The sequence below is a fragment of the Paramisgurnus dabryanus genome, chromosome 10, assembly GCF_030506205.2.
Source record: "Paramisgurnus dabryanus chromosome 10, PD_genome_1.1, whole genome shotgun sequence".
Classification (NCBI taxonomy): domain Eukaryota; kingdom Metazoa; phylum Chordata; class Actinopteri; order Cypriniformes; family Cobitidae; genus Paramisgurnus; species Paramisgurnus dabryanus.
Genome location: NC_133346.1, coordinates 6,543,808 through 6,564,963, shown reverse-complemented (window position 1 = coordinate 6,564,963; position 21,156 = coordinate 6,543,808). Strand labels below are relative to the sequence as shown.

The following is a 21,156-nucleotide window of genomic DNA, read 5'->3' as shown; positions in this document are numbered from 1 at the left end:
TATGTACCATCTTCATTATATAATATCTATAAAATCTTAAAACTCAGAGGTTATTTAAAAATATTTTAACACCATATTAATATCTGTTTTCTATTATTTGTACCATGTTTCTTCCATAGGTTGTACTTCTCTGATAGCAGAGATTCACAAATGAATATAAAATAAATAATGAACTAAGAAATAAATAAACCATTTACACCAGAAGTACAAAAAATATATTTATTACTGAATACGTTAGAATTTATGGTCACACATTAAAATGTAGTCCATTTCACATTAATTGCATCTTAATTAAAGTTTAGTTTGAAAAATGCCCATAATAAGCTTTCATACACAACCAACGCTGCTTACAGAACAACTTGTCTTATAATTGGTTAATTCAAGCATCATTTAAGTTCATTTAAATTAATTAAATTTTACAAAATGGAATTGTCTAGGGGAAACCTTTTGAACTATGTGCCTTTTTTTATTTAAGTGCTATTAAAACGTGGGGAAAGTGCAGATGAGCGCAGACCGTATTTGTAAGTGTAATGTGAATTGAATCTTATTGATTAAGTGAACGATTTATGGATTAACAACACGCAGCCTCAGCACTTTAGAAATAATGTCATTGCTGAATTTAAACAGTTGTCACCCAGTGGGAATTAAAGATCAGTGGATTCGATTTATTGTTTCGACACATTATGCTCTACGAAGCATGATATGTCATAAAATGATCCTCTCCAAACATTTCTCAACATTAATCTGTGATTTAATTTTAAGCGGCTATAAAAAACAGGACGTAAACTCTCACGGGGTGTTTCATGCCATACGCTGATGATTTTTTGATGCTGCAAAAAAACAGTTTGTTACAGCCAAACAACCTGCCGTCGCAATACAAGCATTTGATGTATTATATCCATAGAGGGATGTACAATAAAAACAGAATGGGAATACATTAACACACTCTCATGCATAGTTATGAGAATGCAGACCCGGCACCAGGAGGTTTGTTTAACTAAATGAGATCTGGATGACCTCCGGGAAAACCCCTTAACAACCATCATTCTGACCATGTTAATCTGACGTGTCAGCGAAAACCAAAAGACGAAAAAAACTTCATAATGTCATTCATGATAAAAATATACAATAAACCCATAGTTAAAAATGGTCCGTATCATTATAAAAATCATTTGTTGTATATTGCATGTTCCCTTAACACAAAAAATAGAAAAATATTTCTTAATACTTTTTCTTTTCTTTTAAAAGACAGCATATGCTTCAGACTTATTGTGCAAAACCTGATGATTCATGTTATCCCAGAATGACTTTTTGTATGTGCTTCAATGGAAGCAAAGAAATCTGACATTTCACAAATTAACTATGTTGATATGTGACCTAAAAATCTTTAAAAAAAATTATGCATTTTATGTCATTACTTTTCTTTACTTAAAGGTTTGTTAAACATAAAAAACTTTCTATTAATCTGTAGGTCGACATGATACAAAAAAATTCTGTGACCTCCGAAATTTTGGAGCTCAATGCATCACTTCCAATAAAATGTCTTGTGCAGGTAAAACAGATCATCGTGTATGATCATACTTCAGTGCTTAAAGTCCCTGAGCTCTCGGTCTTCTGTATGTAGACCTTCATTTATTAGTTTATGTTCAAGACAGGTGATGTTATCCAGAGCACCTGCAGTGCTGACCGAGAAATCCGAAATAAAAGTTCAGCAGTCAGATTTAGTCTCTAAACCATGGTCAGGTGTCGGTGGTTTCTGGGACCGTTGTAGTCATCCATCGGATAGGCCCTCTGAAAAATAAACAGACGCATCAGATCTGGAGTCTTGGTTGATTAGTAATAGGGTGAAAAAGTTTGACCTGAGACATCACCTGATGTTTGTTGGACTGGTTGGTATGCCAGACTCCACCGTTGTAATTATCTCCTGTAAAGGGAAGTAAAGATTTAGAGAGCTAGAATGCAAAACCCTCTAAGTGCATATCTGACTAAGTGCATTTTTTCTTATAAATGAGCATTTTTTTGCCCTTAGGCCGGGATTAGGATTTGAAGCGCATTCGGTTAATATCATTATCTATTTTTTGATGTTTAGCGTTTTGTATCCGAGCTCTTCATTTTGATTTGTTTTTAATGTGATGGTTTATAGCAGAGGAGTTCTTGTAGCACAACTAATTTGTGCTGAATCCTCATATTTAAAAAAAAAGAGTATCTTGATGCGTTCTCAAAGTTATAGTGTGAAATTTTGTGTGTGTGCTCTAAAAAATGCTGGGTTGTTTTTAACCCTGCTGGGTAAATATTGAACAGAACACACATGTTTGTTCATGTTGTCTTACCGTAATGTCCATCTCTAGCATAACCTCGGTTGTCATGTCCATGCCCATCTCCTCTGGCACGTGACCTGTGCTGTGCCTGCAATTGAGCCCTAAAAAGGAACACAAACATGTTAACAAGGCTAATGAAAAGGTTTTACATAAATTGAAGAGTGTTTCTAAAAACCAAAAATGTATTATCATTGGCCTTCAGTATGTCTCACCTTCTGACTTCCTCTTCGTAACTTGATTCTGTAAATACAATAAGAAAAACAAAAAGTTATATACCTTTGAAAATGATGGTATATGTGACCCTGTCTGGGAAATCTAGGCTAAGGTCTCATAATCTAATGATGAGATTGGGAGCATCAAAGTTTGATTTTAATCTGACATCTTACTCTGTAAATGTTAGGGCTTAGTATCGATTCAGATGTTCCGGGTCGATCGATTCCATTTCGATTCATAAGCTATCGGATCGACTCGATTCTCGGTTCGATTCTGATTCTCGGACCAATTTTTATACTCGATTCAACTAAATGAATATAGATTTAATACAAATACCTTATTTTAAAAAAAACTGTGAACATAATTTGTGGGTAATTAATGAAAAGAAATTAAGAGCCACCAACCTGTATATTACACTTTTTAATTTTAGGTACACTTGGGTACATTAAAACAGAACCCATTTCTAATTTTCAAATGCATACAATTTTGATGCGAGATGAAAAATGTATGCTGAAAAAAGTCAAAACAGTCGCATTCAAACAGGATCAGGTTATTTAATAAAAAAATCGATTTGTGGCCTTTGAGAATCGATTTTTAATCGACCACGTAAAAAAAACGATTAATCGAAAAAAAAAATTTGCCCAGCCCTAGTAAATGTTAAAGAATATCAAAGGTTATATTTTTCCAGAATGTTTTTATGATTTTATGTAAAAGAAAAGTCTGCATCACAAAGTCAGTCACCAAAACTTCCATTGCAAATTTCTTCCTGATCTGTATTAGGCTAAAAAAACCATCCGAAGAGGTGTCTATTGAAAACTATTAGATGCACATCTGGGGACTCTATATAAAGTATTATGATTTATAAACTAATCCTTATCTTCAATGCTATATACAGAGAGTACACTCTTAAAAATAAAGGTGCTCGACCATTCCTTTGAAGAACCATTTTTTGCTGAATGGTTCCTTAAAGAATTTTCTGTTTTATAAAAGTTTCTTTGCAGTTAATAAAAATTCTTTAGATTATAATTAAATGGCTCTTCCAAGAACCTTTGACTGAATGGTTCTTTGAGGAGCCAAAAATTGAACCTTTTAAGCACCTTTATTTATAAGAGTGTAGGCGAATTCATTCTCCAATATCTCTGCGTATTTTGGGTGGTTTGTATGTCTCACAGGTGCACATCACAAAATACTCACTTTCTCTCTTCCTCCTACAGCAGATGATGATTAATACGATGAGAAGAAATAAGAGCGCTGCTGCACTGAAAGCCACAGTAACTGCGATAAGAATGGTCTGATCTCTGGTGCTGGCCTTAGGTACTGTAAAAGAGAAAGAAAAGGTGAGCAGAGTTATCTTGTGCTTTATTAATAAAGATGTGATGCTTGTAGTGCCCCCTAGCAGCTGATGGAGGCAACTGCTTTGGATCATGGCTTTAAAGTTCACATATAAAACAAACCATATACTTTTCTAATATATGCTGGTGGTATTATTGTGAATAATTAAGTATTTTAAAGAAAAAAAATTGTTAAAATAAAGGCTTGCTCCATCTTTGGGTACGTAAATTGTCAATTATACTTTATTTATTAGAAATTTTGTTTTTCCTAAAATTCTTTTGGAGACATTGAACAGAAACAATTGGTGACATACAGTACAGAACTATAGAAATGTATGTGGAAAGCACACCTGAGATTAGAGGTCTTTAACCTTTTAGGCTGAGGACCCCTTAACTCTTTCACTGCCAGCATTTTAAAAAAAGTTGTCAGCCAGCGCCAGCGTTTTTCATGATTTTCACCAAAGTTTAATGCCTTCCAGAAAATGTTCTCCTTTTAATATATAGACATACAATATACCAAATGAAAGAACAGACCCTCTGCTTTCAAATAAAACAAAACGTTTCATCCTACCTTCAGTGGTTCTTTTGTAAGCAGCTGTTGAATATGGGTAGGTTTCTGCAAAAACACCACATTTTGAGCAAAAAGCAGAGATAATTCCATTTTTGTGGACTTTTCATAGAGATCCCATTCAGAGCGATCTTTAAAACAGACACAGACATGCAGCCGCTTGCCATAGGGCAATACTTCCGGGTTTAAAAAGTTGCAGAAGGCGGGGAAGCGTTTTCTCTTATTTGACGAGATATCTCGCCAATGGCGGTGAAAGAGTTAAAGAGGACATATCATGAAAATCTAACTTTTACCATGTTTAAGTGCTAAAATTATAAACCTAGAAAATGTGAAAAAGATCAACCCAGTAACTAAGCATGTATAAAAATAGGTCATTGAAATTTGGCTCCCTTGTGATGTCAGAAGGGGATAATACCGCCCCTTAATCTGCACTATCCATGACACTGCTATTTAGTGCAAAGATCGGCTCATTTGCATTTAAAAGGACACCCAAAATGGCACATTTTTGTTCAAACCTACAAAGTGGCAATTTTAACATGCTATAATAAATTATCTATATGGTATTTTGAGCTAAAACTTCACATGCGTACTCTGGAGACACCAAAGATTTATTTGACATCTTAAAAAAGTCTTGAGAAATGTCCCCTTAAATGAAACGTTAGGAGCAGATATTAAGTAAAAGCCTCAATTAAGACATTAAGATCTCTTCTGTTTTTTTCTTTTCTATGGGCTGGTGTACACTGTCAAAAAAATGCTCAAAATATGTACCCCAGATGTCACCCTTTCATCTTTGCGTCTCAAGATTGCATATTTGTATCTCGGAGGCACATATTGGTACCAAAGAGATTTTATTAGTGCCTCATATATACAAATTAGTATCTCAAAGGTACATAATGGTACTAAATGTATACATATCTGTACCTAATGCAGGGTTCCCACACCTTAGTTAACTTTAAATTTAAGGGCCTTTCAAGGACTTTTAAGGTCCATTCAAGGGAACTCGCGCTGCGTCACTGCAGTGACACTTTGGTGACGCCTCCAGGGGTAAGTGCGTCTGAATGTGTATATCAAATTCAATCAATGGTGAGGCTTAACGACAAAGACAGGGTGACGCAGGAGCCAGGAAGTATATCGCTATCTGAAATATTGCCAAAGTATGGCAAGAGAGATGCAGCGTCTCGTTCCCTTCTCAGGAAACAAGAGTTACATGCATAACCCGAGAGGTTTTCATGTGTCAAATCCATTTAAAACAGTTAAGCACATGTGCTTAAAAGGCTAGACACTTTATGATATTGTCCTACACTACACAGGGAATAATATGGATTTTTTTCCGGAAAACTTCTCGCATAAAATAGATTCAAGCACTTTCAATGACCTGTATTTATTTATGTATTTTCAAAAACTTCCCAGGGCCTTGAATTATCTCCCCCAGATTCACAAACTTCAAGGATTTCAAGGACCCGTGGGAACCCTTCTAATGTTACATATTAGGACCCTTTTAGAGGGTCCAAACCAAGTGGGGTACATATTTTGACAATTTTTTTCTAACATTGTATTGAGGATGCGAATACATGGGTCCTCTTTTTGCAATCACTGGTACAAATTATGGATCAATTTCATCATCAATCACACAAAAATAAGAAACGTCCTTACCAACAGTGAGAAACACGGTGTTGCTGTCTGGTGTACTCATGGCAGGCACTTTGGCCAGGCACTGTACAGAAGAACTTTTGGCAGCTGTGACCGTCAGCGTACAGTTGGTATTAAACACATTGCCTTGTGCTACAGAGTTGTTGTTACAGGTGTTCACCCCTACGCCATTTACAGACCAGGACACCGTGGGTTCAGGATACCAGCCCACAGCTTGGCACTGAAACGTTTTCTGAACTCCTTCAGTTGCTGTCTGATTTCCATCTATAATCACCACACTGCCACGTTCTGAATAAAAAGAGCAGAATTATCAATACAAACAAGTTCTGGAGCAACACCTCTGCTTTAATCTCTATGGATTTGTGTGTTGCTTTAATTATGGTTTAGCTAGTCTTGAAACATATTCCTTTTTAATTAGGGAGTAGATTATTATTGATTTACTGCCCTTTGAGAAGCAATCGTATAATTTCCCATGAGACAAGACAGGTGAGAGCAGCGTCCCAGAGGTGTGCGAGATAACATCGTGTAGTTTCGCTTTGGAATTTGCTGCACTTTGTACTATGCACACTGTAAAAAAATCTGTAGAAATTACAATGGTATTGCAGATGAGTTGCCGGTAAATTACTGTAGATTTAAATTTGTTATTTACTGGCAAGAGTTTGTTCAAAGCTGAATAAATTTTAAATATTAACAAGTCTTTATCTTTACAGAATAAAACTATACAATAACAGCCTCATGCAAAGCATTCTGGGAACCAGAAATCATCATCAAACTTTTTTGCTTCAGATTTTGTTTCCCAGAATGTTTTGCTTGATGCTGTTTTTCTATTTTTATTCTGTAAAGACAAAGACTTGTAAATGTTTAATGTTCATTTAACTTTGAACAAAATGTTGCCAGTAATAACATAAATTTAAATCTACGGTAAGTTACCGGCAACCCAGCTGCAAATTTCTACTGATTTTTTTTTACAGTGTTGCGTAAATTGCTTGATTCTTGATTGCTTTGACGCAGCCGTCAACTTAAACTCCACATTTTCAAAACAGTTAACACACAGGCCTAAACAGTGGCACTCATGGCATGACACATTTTGTTTGCAAAAGACTCTAACCACGGCAAAACATTTAAAATATGCAACAAAAGCAAAACTTGCCTTCAAACAACACAGCTTGCTCACAAGTATATGAGCTCTTTCAGTCAATCATTACACAGTTGACAACAAAATACTCAGTGCGAATCAGTGCACAATTGCCTGTCCATGTAGCCTGTTGCTAGTGCAATTTGTTGTCTTTCTATATAGGCTGTGTCAGAATTTCCTTTTCGCTAAAAATTGGATCCAGAATAAGAAATTCTTTGATATTTTGCGAAATGATGGTGAACACACAGCAGATAGTGACCATTGACTTCCATAGTAGGAAAAAATATTTTTTATTGTGATGAATGATGAAGAAAATTTAAGCACACAGTTGAAAGTACCCATTAAATTCCATCATATTTTTGTATTCCTACTATGGAAGTCTATGTTCACTATCTGCTGTGTGCCATCATTTCTTAAAATATCTTCTTTTGTGTTCATCAGAAAAAAGAAATTCATACAGGTTTAGAACAACATGAGGATGAGTAAATGATGACAGAATTTTCATTTTATGCTGAACTATACTTTAAAAAAAAAACTAAAATTATATTGTTGAGACCTAAAAGATGCATAGTACAAATAAATCCAAAAATAATTGCATATTCTTGATCATTTTTGTTTTTCTTTAGTGTGTTTAGTCATTTAATGAACAACTAAATAAAATATTTTAATTAGTGGGGATTACTATTTCTCACATTTTAGACTCTTTTCTAAACATTCTTACAGTTTTTGTCTAGTGGGAATTTAAATAGAGAAAAAATCCAATGTTAAACAGTTATAAACAGAGTTGGGTATACTGTGTAACGCATTACTGTACTCTAATTACTTTTCCTGATAACGCAGTAACGTAACGCTTTACATTTTAAATGTATGTAATTTGATTACAGTTACCAATGACAACAAAATTACGTTACTAGCGTTACAAATTAAGTGTTGAAAAATTAATTAAAATGTATTTTAAAATGACGTTTTGCCGTTGCTCAGCCATGTCTGTTAACGAGCATGCACGCAGCGTCAGTTAACGAGCATGTGCATAATCACTCGTCGGAGACGCAAGCAAATGGATGCTGTGTGAGCGGTGGTTGATCATTCAAGTGGAATACAGACAATACATGTCCAAAAAAGTGGGCTTTGCGCGATGACATCTGGTCTGCCAGAAGCGATTGTACAGGTGTGTTTTTAAATCACTAATGTACAATAAGGTTTTCTTTGTTAACATTATTTAACTATGTTATTTAATCATGAGCTCAATGCGTGCACTTGCATTGATTAATCATATGTTTATTTAAACAATTACCAAAACAACTTTTGATTGTTATATTTAACGAACTAACATGAATATTAACATTCTTTAACTTGACCAAAAAGCCCTCGCGAATGCGATGACGTGTTAAAAAACTCAGTTTCTGTCTACGCGACCGCGAATGTCTCCGCCCCTTCTTCTCCCTGTCAATAGTTTAATCATTAGTTCATTACCCTCACTTGTTTTCTCCTTATCCTGTTTAGTTTTTCATATTTAATGCCATTGTGTTCTTAGTCCTGTGCTCGTTCATTTTGTACTGTTACTGTGTGATTCTGTCTAGTGTTAGAATCATAGTCAAGTCTAGTTTAAGTCATCTGTCAGTATTCCGTGTTTGTTCTGCCCCCACGTGGGCTCTTGTTTTGTCTGTGTTATAATAAAGTGTTTTCTGTTTACCCCCGTCATCGCCTGCGTTTGGGTTCATCCGTCCTTGTTTCTGACAGTTTCACTTTGTAGCTTTTTTACATTTGATGTTGTCAATGTAACTTAAAAGTAAAGTAATTAGTAATTAGATTACTTTTTGCATGTAGTAATCAGTTATGTAATCAAATTACAATTTTAAAGTAGTAATTAGTAATTTGTAGTGGATTACTTTTTTTAAGTAACTTACCCAACACTGGTTATAAACAAAATATGTCTAGGAGTGTTGATCTTTTACACTTTTACTATTAACATTTGGCTCTTACATGTTAAACTGCAATTGTTTTTAAATATTAATAAACAAAATATGAGTTTTCGGTAATTAAAAGGCTTTTAAATTTCAATTTTTTTGAAAATGCATGTTTTTAATATGTTTTTTTTTCAAATATACTACAACAAAAGTAACAAAAACGACAACAACACACACACACATATATGGTAAAAGTAAAAAATATATCAAAAGTAAAAATAGGGGTAAAAGTTTGGCCCGCATCATATTTACAATTTTTAAATCTGGCTCCCGAAGAAAAGTAGTTGAAGACCCCTGAACTAGAGCATACTAAAGCATACCATTGCACTTCAAGCACTTAGTAACCAATCTGTTCTAGTAAACACATTTCAACTGTATGCTGTAAACATTTAACATCACATGTTCACTGTTCTTCTGTCTTTATTGGCAGGTGTTGCACTACATCATTACAAAATGTCAAACCTCACCTTGTACAGACAGAGTAGAGATCTGAGCCACCTCATCCAGAATCTGACAGGTAACTTGACCGGTGTCTCCTCTCACAACATTGTTAATGATAAACTCCCACTTGTAACTTCCAGGTGAAGTGAGGTTTGTAACAGCAAAGCGTGAATTGCTGATCTTCACCTCTGTTTGCTGTATAGTGACAACCAAGCGTCCGTTGAGTAACCAAATCATGCCGGTCTGAGCTTGGTTTATGCTGCAGTTGAATCTGGCCTGTGATCCTTTGAGAACAACCGTGTTTTGTGGTTCTATTACCGTCTGAGCAGACACCCCTGCAGTGCAAAGATGGCAGAATATAACAGATGATACAAAAACACAAAAAGTTGGTGTTGCAAAGATCATACACTCTCACAAAGGTGCTGTTTTTTATGAAAAATTAACCTATACTGATTTGTTTCAACCAATGGTTGGGTCAAATGCTGACATTTACTAGTTTTGTTTAAACCATTGGTTGGGTTTGTCCATATTTTACCCAGGCATGGTTTGAAACAACACAGCATTTTTTAGAGTACATCATTCAAAACACTGCTTAAATGTTTCCATTTAGCTCAGCAGGTTCAGGACCGTAAGTGTATTTTGAATTATGTTAACTTCCTGAATAATAATAGCTAAAGAAAAAGAACAAATTAATGATTTTGCAGTTTGCAATAAGGTCGTAAAGTCAGCTTTTGAATTATTTTTAAAATAAATTGTGTGCCTTGACCAAAACAAAACAATATTAAGTCGCATGGGTATATTTCAATAGCCAACAATACATATGTATGTGTCAAGATTATTGTTTCTTAATGCAAAAAATCATTAGGATATATGGAAAAAATCTTTGCCAACTACGCGGTCTGTTTTTCATGTCCAATAATGTGATATTTAGCCACGGAAATGCGAATTTTAGCAGAGGAACCAAAACACAATTTTTACATCCAGTAACCCAGTTGTTACTGGAGGACTCCCCTTAAAATGTGATTGGGCAGTTTTGAGGAGCAATTAGGCGGGTTTCGCTGTGAAAACCTGGCAACCCTAAGTAAAAATTGTGTTCCCTGAAGATATTTTGTAAATTTCCTACTGTAAATATTATCAAAAAAATATTTATCATTAGTAATATCTGTTGCTAAGGACTTCATTTGGACAACTTTAACTATTTCCTCTCCATTGACGAGTTATCTCGTCAATTAAGAGAAAACATTTGCATTTTATCCTATGTTATACACTAGATGGCGCACTTACCCAATTTATAAAAATCCTGAAGCAAAAAATGATTTACTAATTTTAAACTCTGTGTATGTTTTGGTAATCTGAATCTGATCTCTAACAAAATTCCTTCACAAAAAATCTATTATTTCAGCTTTTTGCTTAAAGGAATATTCCATTTTCTTAAAAGAAAAATCCAGATAATTTACTCACCACCATGTCATCCAAAATGTTGATGTCTTTCTTTGTTCAGTCGAGAAGAAATTATGTTTTTTGAGGAAAACATTCCAGGATTTTTCTCATTTTAATAGACTTTAATAGAGCCCAACATTTAATACTTAACTTAACACTATAAACGATCCCAAATGAGGCATAAGGATCTTATCTAGCAAAAAGATTGTCATTTTTGACAATAAAAATAACAAATATACACTTTTAAAGCACAACTTCTCGTCTAAATCCGATCCAGCGCGACCTAACGTAAATGCGTAGTGACATAGGAAGGTCACGTGTTACATATATAAAACGCACATTTGCGGACCATTGTAAACAATAAACTGACACAAAGACATTAATTAGTATCAGTTGACATACAACAACGTAGAAACGGTCCTCTTTCTCAACACTTGTAAACACTGGTGCGGAGTTTCGCGTTCGTCCTCTGTGACCTCTTGACGTCATGACGTATTGCGTGGGGTCACGTTTGCGCTTCACGACCGGATTTAAACGAGAAGTTGTGCTTTAAAAGTGTGTATTTGTTGTTTTTATTGTCAAAAATGACAATCGTTTTGCTAGATTATACCTTTATGCCTCGTTTGGGATCATTTAGAGTCCTTTGAAACTCAGTTGAAAAAAACTGTTAAGTATTAAATGTTGGGCTCTATTAAAGTCCATTAAAATGAGAAAAATCCTGCAATGTTTTCCTCAAAAAAACATAATTTCTTCTCGACTGAACAAAGAAAGACATCAATGTTTTGGATGACATGGTGGTGAGTAAATTATCTGGATTTTTCTTTTAAGAAAATGGAATATTCCTTTAAAAAGAATATTTTTGAAGAAAAATACCCATATTAAATAGTTTATAAGAAGAGTAAAAATATAGATAGGATGAAAAGTTTTTCCCGTTTTGTTTGTTTATTGTTTGTTTGAAAGCCGAGGGTCTGTTCTTTCATTTGATATATTTGTTTGTTTATATATTTTTAGAAGAATATTTTCCTGGAAGGCATTATGTAAAACTTTTGTCAACATCACAAAAAATGCTGGCGGGCAACTTTTCAACAAAAGGCCTGGCGGGGAATGAGTTTAAAAAAAATGTGCACCCTCAGATTCCAGATTTCCAAATAGAGTATCTCTGCCAAATATTGTCCTATCCTAACAAACATACATACATAAGTAGAAAGCTTATTTATTCAACTTTCAGATGATGTATAAATCTCAATTTTAAAAAATTTACCCTTACACTCTCAGAAGAAAAGATTACAAAATTTGTCACTGGGACAGTACCTTTTTTTCAAAAGGTCCTTATATGTACCATTTTGGTACAGATATGTACCTTTGAGGTACCAGTATGTACCTCTTATGTACTAAATAAACATGCACCATTTGGAAAAGGTACCACCTCAGTGACAACTTTTGTAAGTTTTTGTCTCTTTATTTCTGACTGGTTTTGTGGTCCATAGTCACAACCGATAGTCATTTGTGGGAAGAAACGTTCAATCTTTCAGTGCAATTTTTTGACAACAAATTTCCATGACTTGTATGTCACTTAAATTGGGAATTTTAATGAAAAATTATTTTACATGCTGTCGATTTCATTTACAACATTCTCCACCTCAACCGTGCATACCCATGACTTTATCAGGTCTATAAAGCATTTTTAAATAAAGCAATTTCATAAATCTGTGAACGTTGCATGATCTTCACAATAAAGAAGTTCATGTGACAACTCACCTCTGATGGTTAGTAGAAATAGACTTAGTATAAAAACATCCATGTTTCCACGGTTAATCCCAGTACTCAAAACCTTGAAGTAAAAGCAAAGCATGAATCACAATGAATAAATGGTGTTGATCTTATTGTTCTCACATCTCAGGAATGAATGCAATGTTTTTGTTAGGTGTGTCCTGACAACGATGTTCGTTGTTACATGATTATAAAGATATTTTTAAAGTAAGGTTATGTAAAATATATTTACATTTAAATTAGTAGATTAATTATCTTTTATATTCAGTTTTATTAAATCTTTCTGCTTTAACATAAATAATTAAACCTTTATGATATTGAACATGAGTACAATTTGTACTAATGTTTGATATAATGCGGCTATAATTGTACTACAATGTTTGTTCAGGACACCGTCTACATATTTGATTACAACAATTGTTGTGAAATGATTTATTATTTTAGGATAATAAAAACATACCTTAAAAGCAGTCCAGGATTTAATATGGACACATAAGGAAACGCTTTCTTCGTCAGATCGCCTGTCGATCTACAAAATGGCCAAAGTCCAATTGGCGGCCGTTCATCTTATCAGATTAAACAAGCTGAGTCGCCGCTACCCGCATTCGAAACTCATTCAGCCTGTCTGCTTTTGATATCACTGCTCCAGATCTCGAGACAAGTTGAAATCACACGTTAAACAGGGTGGCTTGCCTATTCAAAACAATTTACTTGAGATCCTGTTGAGTTTCATGCCAGGATATGTTTGAATGTAGTTGATCTACATCCACCAGACACACCTAGTTTCAGTGACGCACCGTATGTTGGTATGAAAAACAGCCCGTACTCCTGATGCTTCTCAGATATATGTTTTTCAAATTATTAGCGCTGTATGTGCACCTTTTACATGTGATATTTGCTTACCTGCAGGTAAAGCCTGTCTGAGAACCAGAAAATCTTGTATGATTGTGTTTATTTAGATGAGGGATCATTTTGTGTTTCTTGTATCAGCTGCATTACATAGTTCAGGGAGGACACAGCCCGCAGAGAAAGACATATGCAAACAAGATATAATGATGTCATACTCGAAACACATACATAACATGCAATCACACTTTTGCTTTTACAAGAGATAAACAAAATGGTATATTTTTAAAATAACTCAATTAATACAAACCAAATATTTAACTGTAAAATAAATAGATGAGAACTTTATAGAACTAGTTCACGCTGTGTACTGATTAGTTTTGTGATGATTTTGTGTTTGAAGGTCCTGTGTTAGAGGAGGTGCAGTGTCTGAATGAGCCTGTAGGGGGCACGTGTGAGTCAGGTGAATGGGAGCAGGTGTGAAGTTCTTTATCAGCATGAGCTCCTAGGGAGAGACACACATTTGATTAGAGTCAGTGGGAGGGAGAGACAAAGCACAAGGTCAAAGATTAAAGTTACAGCCAGTCAGACAGATCATAGCATTTAAGTAGTAGATACTTTTATCTGGTCCCATGTTGTTTTGCACATGATGCAAATCAGAATGTAGATGTTAGAAAGATTTTGCTGTTGTTGTAGTCGGTTCCAGGCTGTGCTGCGTGCAGTTTAGGCTCATTTAGTCTTCGAATTGCATCCTTGCCTGTGGTGATATGGGAGTATAATTTGAGCACTGTGTCTCTAATGTATTTTGTATTTTTGGAGTTCTGTTTGAGTCTTCGATGGGTGTCACACAATTTGATCCGTTTTGGGTTTAGCTTTCTTTGCTCTTTCAATTCTGTTCAAGTGACAACAATATGGTTGTTAAAGGAAAACATCACTGTTTTTTAATATTTTACTGTGTTCTTACCTCAACTTAGACAAATTAATACATACCTATCTTTTTTTAATGCGTGCACTTAATCTTTGTACAGCGCTTCGTGAATGTGTTAGCATTTAGCCTAGCCCCATTCATTCCTTAGGATCCAAACAGGGATGAATTTAGAAGCCACCAAACACTTCCATGTTTTCCCTATTTAAAGACCGTTACATGAGTAGTTACACGAGTAAGTATGGTGGCACAAAATAAAACATGGCGATTTTTTTTTAAGAGGATAAAAACTGAGAACTATATTGTATGGCAGAAGAGCACTTAGTTTGCAGCACTTTGACCTCAGGCGCAGTCATGCTAGCTTGCGCTGTCTCGAGCAAACATGTTGTCATCTGCTCTGCTATAAGTTCCCAAACTCCCATTTAGCGATGAAAAACATCCAAAGGTTTAGAATAGAACTCGATGGAAAAGCTAACCACGCCAAAGTGAGGTGAGCTGACCCAAACCAAACTAAACTGTGGGGTACTATGCAATGGAAAAGCGCCATAAGACGACCCTTCATTTTCCAGAGTTATTTTTGGGGAAAATAAGAGATTTTGTGGAAAAAATCTGGTTTTGAACAGAAAATTATTTTATTTTGAGAATTCTAGTGATAATTCATTGTAAAAACATTTTAACACCATTCATTAAATATTTTGATTAATTTGTCACAAATTAATGAATGAATGAGTGACAAACATGAATAACCTTTTCACAAAAAATGCAATAATTATGTAGGCTCATGTATGTATGTAACTGTGGTACTGTAAAGATAGATAGAAAATAATCATCTGCTTTTAATCAAACACATCTAACCTATCGTGTTGGCGCCCTCTACTGTTTCCCCTTGCTTTATCCCTTTCCCCCGTGATTTTGTCTGTATCGCGAATATAAGACGACCCCTCATTATTTTAGGACAAAAACCTTGGTATATATGGTAATATTGACAGATATTTTGAGTGAGCGGGGGAGTAGTCAGTAGTGATTATGCTACTGCGCCAAGGTCGAAGTACTGAAAACTAAGCGCTCTTCCGTCATACAATATAGTTCTCGCTTAAAAAATGCCACGTTTTATTTTGTGTCACCATACTTACTCGTGTAACTACTTATGTAACAGTCTTTAAATAGGGAAAACATGGAAGTGTTTGGTGGCTTCTAAATTCATCCCTGTTTGGATCCTAATGAATGAATGGGGCTAGCCTAATGCTAATACATTCACAATGTGCTGTACAAAGATTAAGTGCATGCATTGAAAAAAGATAGGTATGTATTCATTCATCTAAGTTGAGGTAAAAACATAGATAAATATTGAAAATGGTGGTGTTTTCCTTTAAATTGTATATACAGAATCAAAGTCCCTTTAGGGAAGTCATGCCACTAGGTGGCCATGTTTGAAATGCCTCTACAGACTAAAGTCCTATGAGCTTGAATGCGGAAACATAGATACCTCTTAAATTGCGTGCTAACATCACAAATAAACAACATATTTATGATCAACAATTAAACCTGACATCACACTGTAAAAAATGCAGCATTTTTGTCAAATCATTTTATATGTTCCTTTTACTTGACAAATTAAGTTAAACAATTTTAACTTATTTTAATAATTAATGACAATTTATTACAGGTCAAAACTTAAAGTAGAATTGACTTGCTAAACCAAGTTGTTTTAATGTCATGCTGCATTTTTTATAGTGCAACTGTACCATAGCTCAAATTGTGCTAAAAACTATTTTTTTAGATTGTTTCTGCTACTGCTGGCAAGCGTCTCATGCAACTCTGTACAGAGCCCCTCCCACAAAGAATCATATCTTTATCAATAAATGATTGGTTATTTTAACTGGAAGGCTTCTTAGAGCGCATACATTAATATAGGAATGCTCAATCTTTATATTTTTAATTTCTTAGCCCATAAGTTACAGGTTTGGAAAAGTGTGATTCAAGCATGTTATGGGGCTTTTTGCCCCTTGACCAAAGCCTTTATTGTATTCCAATTGCACCATTTTACTGTACTCACAGATGAGGTTCTGCTTAAAATTCATGCATTTAATTTCTGTAGTTTAAGAGTTACAGTTCATTTCATGATTTATTATTCAAAGCGACTTTTAGTGCATTCAAGCTACATTTTCATCAGTATGCATGTTCGCTGTTTTCTTAATGCAATGCTCTACCATGTGAGCTACAGAAACATATTGTAAAATACCATCTTTGGGGTTAATTGCATGTGACAATCACAGCATGCAACAGAGACAAATGTTGAATATAAACCGATGCAAAGAGAAACTGCAAGTTCCTGTGCGTTTGTCGGCCTCTAGTGGTGTTACGTGCCGGTAAACAAACGTAATGAAATTCCCCTATTTTCCTTGGTCAAAAAAACTGTAAAGTGTGCACCATACAAATGATAGCAATAAATCATAAAACTTTGACCACCATGATTGTGTCAGATTTTATATGATAAATATTAAAAAAATATAAAAATATTCATTTATATTGTTTTAAAATGACATTTTAATCTCATACACACAATAATTTATTTTGTCTGTTTTATCATTTACTACTTTATTTCCAGAGAGGTGATCTACACAAAATATTTATGTAAAAAACATACACATCATGTTTAAGTGGTCAAACTGGCCCTTATAAACAGATAGCAGTACTGTAGGCATAAAAAGCCCCCTACACAGCAAAATCACTGGTGTTAAAATAACACCCAGGGTGTCAAATTTAACACTGGAAAAGTGTGTATATGTGTCCACACTACACTGTGTTAATTTAGTCAAAAGTGTAGTGTTAATTTAACAACACTCATTATATGTTAATTTAACACTCAATATTGTTAAATTTTACACTTTGTTCAACACTATTCATTGTTGTTTCCACACTACACTGGTGTTGGCACAGAAATACAGTGTTAAAAATTAACACTCCTAATTTAAGGTCAACACCAGTGTAATGTGAATTCAACAATGTTAAGTGTTAAAATACTGATTAATAGCCACTTTTGTTGCTAATGGGTTGTTTCTATAAAAGACAAATGACAAGAAATATTGCAAAACCTCTTTTTATTAAAGTACATCACATTTAATATTTACATTGATACACACAACACTTTGCATTTAACACTGCTTATTTAAATACCTCAGCTACAATTAGAAACAGAATACAGTATGGAATAATGAAAGTTATCTTATACCAGAGCGCAGTGACATGAAAACCACTTATTATAAGGTCTTTAATAAATCAAATGAGTTAAAAAAAAATTAGCCACCCTACTCAAAACTTGAACATTAAAATACACTGCAATTACCTTACTGGCAGGCAGAAATGCTTATCCTTCACAATACTACAGATTTTTCCATAACAAAACAGACATTTCAATTCAAAAGACGTTTCATTTTTCTTAAATACGTTCCAACCTGGTATTTAGTTCTGTAGTTGTTTTACTCATGATGTAGTGGAAGGCTGCATCAGTGGTCTTCATCATGGAGGGAATGGCTTTTTGGTCCAGAATGATGCAAAAATTCTGGATGCAACTTCTGTTCCCAGCGCAGTGCAGGCAGGGCTGTGCTGATTCATACCCCTCAAAGCATGGATTGATGCTCATCACCTAAGTGTGTTTTAAGAGAGTGTATTTGATGAATGTATTTGATGTGTATTTATGAACTTGTATGCATTTACATGGGGTGAACAATGCAAGCAAACTAACTGCTGAATAAATAACTAGAACAAAATACTAAAAAAACTTACATAGCACAATCAGTAGCTTCAGTTGCACATTGACCCTCTTTCTTCTTTCTTCCTTTCACAAATGAAAGGCAAGAGGTGAATGAGCCAGGGAAGAGCTGCCACATCACTGTCCCGTCCTAGCAAAACAGAATTTAAACACCATGAGTATACAGTTAAACTTTAAAACCGTAAAAGTAGCAAACCCATGTACACTTACCATATTTAAACTCCTGTTGACCAGACAGAGGGTCATCCATATTGTTGTATGTTGGCTATTTTGCAATACATCACAATACAGCATATTTCTGCAGATTTTCAAAGACAAAAAGAGTCAAGAAAATACCAAAAAGGGTGCAGTTTTAACCGTTATTTGAATCAAAATCATCTCAGTATAATAAATCATGTTAGGGACAGTGTACAGTACTAATGTACTGTGTGTACTCACATAACTAGTTGGTAAGCTCTTATCCTCCAAACTGGGTTAAGGAATAACAGTTCCAGAATTCATGGGTATGCCGTATTCAAATATAGTCTGGTAGGGTCCTATCACAAAAAAAATGACAATAAAGACTCTGAAAACTCAACATTCTTTTTATATTAAAAACAGCACTCAAGACAATATGAATCTTCATTTATACATTTTCAAAATAGTAATCAAATTGATTGCTATTTAATATGATATCAATAGCAAAACGATGTATGAGAAGATAATATATTTTTATTAAAGTTGGCAGCAGGTCATGTGAGTTTCTTTCCAGATTAATAATAATAATCATAATATGTACAAAACTACATATACTAAAAAGATTGGTTAACTGTTCAGTTATGTCAAATAAAATGATTTATATGTATAAATATATAAACTTACCTTCTGTAATGAATTTATATAAGTATTAGCAGTCGTTTCTCATTGGAAGTCATCCATGTCAGGTCTTCTTTAATAAACTGCCCTAAAAACAGCATCTCTTCTGAATGATTTGAAGCACTCAGTGTGAACTTTCACCAAACTAGCATCTATAATGACAGAAAAAAACAAATGTTCGCCATACACGTTTTACACTTCCGTATGTATTTGCCATTTGCATCTGTCTGACATCTAGCGCCACGAAAAGCTTACAACACACAATGCATCCAATCTGTGCATACAAAGAGACAGGGGTAGCTGCAGCTTGGAGCAATGGGCGTGGCAAGAGGTAGGGGCGTGGCAAGAGGTAGGGGCGTGGTAAGAGGTTTCTCATTGGTCAAAGGAGCTTCCTCCGGGCAACTGCGTTGGCCAATCAGCCGTAACCATAGTTATACGTCATTTCCTTTAGCTAAAATGAAATCGTAATTTTCTTTTGAAGGAAAGAAGAAGATGGATATAATACATGTGCGATATAATTTGATGGTCTCTTTGCTTAACGTCTTTTCTGCTTCGGGGATTATTTAATTGTTGTTGACAGATACATGTTACAGTGAGAAAAATTAATGACTGCATTTGCATCGAAGACATCCGAGTCGGCGATTTATGTCGATGTCCGTTCTGTGCTCTCAGTGTTGTTAGACCTTGTGATACAAAGCCATTTGCAAAGCCACAGATTTCGCGCGGTTCGCCATGAAGGGGGTCACTATGCGTTCTATTTAGATAGAGAGTTTGATGGCTTCTGTTCGAAGGAATGAGTTTTGAACACAAGAACACAAGCCTTTGATGACAACTTCAATTGACGTTTCAAAAAAATTATTGTAAAAATGACTGAATAAATGTTTTTTGGATAAAATGGTGTTTGTTTTGCTTAATTGATTAATGTCACTTAAAAGAAGTTTATTAAACCGTTTTTACTTCATTTAATAATTATATGGTGAGTGTTTTATCAAACACGTACATGCCTTTGTACAGCCAAAACATTTGCTGTACCATTTTTATAAAAATAACATTACTTTTAGATACATTTTTATCTTTAAAATAATAATTAGTTTTTTTATGATTTTTTTATTTTATTATTTAGTTCAAATACAGACATTTCAAGTATAATGCAATAAAAATGATGAAAACAAAGCATTGTAATTTTACAGCTCAAAATGTGTAAATCGGAGAATAACAAGTATAAAATGAAAAATACAAACGAATACAAAAATAAAAGTTTTTGAATCAAAGTAGTTATAGATATTTTCAAAAACGTTTTGTTTTGTGATCTCATGTTTGAAAGGGTTTCAAAGTATACTGCGGGGTCTTATAAAAGGTAATATATGAGGGTTTCTTTTATGTGTGTATTATGCATATAAAACGTCGACAAAATAATTTAATTATATATTTTTTTCCAGAAAAATATGGGTTTTGGAAACAAAGTAAAATGTCATGAGGTTCTAAATTCTAATACTGGGAATTTCTATTGTAGGAAAACCTATTTTGAAGTCAGTCCAAAATGAAATAGAAAAAGGGCAATACAAAAATAAATGTTTAATATCTTTAAGTGATGTTTTACAAAAAGGGCATTTATCACAAACATTATGAATGTTTTTAATGATTGATCCTGAAAAAGTTGCGGTGGTGATGACGTCATGTAACCCGCGTCATACAGAAGGTGTCGAAGGTAATGTACTTTTGAATGAATTCTCAATATCATTATTGTTATTTTTACAGTGAAAGAAATGTATTTTGTATAGTGTTATATATGCAGCTAAATATTGTGCTATATGAAGTGTTGCCATTAGGGGGCAACAGTGTTCTATATTAGAGTGAGTTCTGTACTGAATAAAGCAGTAAAAGAAGTGAGTGAATCAGCAAACAGCGTGTGAGTGTTGCTCTGT

General features: G+C 34.4%; 1 protein-coding gene and 1 long non-coding RNA gene across 3 annotated transcripts; both read right to left on the bottom strand.

The window, feature by feature from the left end:
• Window positions 1–205: 205 nt before the first annotated feature.
• Window positions 206–13,642, bottom strand: igsf5a (immunoglobulin superfamily, member 5a). 2 transcript variants are annotated; one of them, XM_065261060.2, is made up of 10 exons: window positions 13,294–13,642; window positions 12,822–12,894; window positions 9,650–9,958; window positions 6,084–6,368; window positions 4,434–4,478; window positions 3,726–3,848; window positions 2,531–2,558; window positions 2,331–2,419; window positions 1,872–1,924; window positions 206–1,791 (listed from the first exon to the last, which is right to left on the bottom strand). In XM_065261060.2, exons 2-10 carry the CDS (start codon window positions 12,862–12,864, stop codon window positions 1,729–1,731), a joined length of 1,038 nt encoding a protein of 345 aa, XP_065117132.1. In that variant the 5' UTR covers window positions 12,865–12,894; window positions 13,294–13,642; the 3' UTR covers window positions 206–1,728. The 2 variants fall into 2 exon arrangements, with proteins under 2 accessions (XP_065117132.1, XP_065117135.1); XM_065261063.2 differs by lacking the exon at window positions 4,434–4,478 and having other exon boundaries at window positions 13,294–13,630.
• A 3,684-nt stretch (window positions 13,643–17,326) lies between these two features.
• Window positions 17,327–19,504, bottom strand: LOC135738840 (uncharacterized). The gene is made up of 5 exons (XR_010528780.2): window positions 19,238–19,504; window positions 18,815–18,912; window positions 18,587–18,674; window positions 18,391–18,506; window positions 17,327–18,250 (listed from the first exon to the last, which is right to left on the bottom strand). It is a non-coding gene; the product is annotated as an uncharacterized lncRNA (long non-coding RNA).
• Between the last annotated feature and the right edge of the window lie 1,652 nt (window positions 19,505–21,156).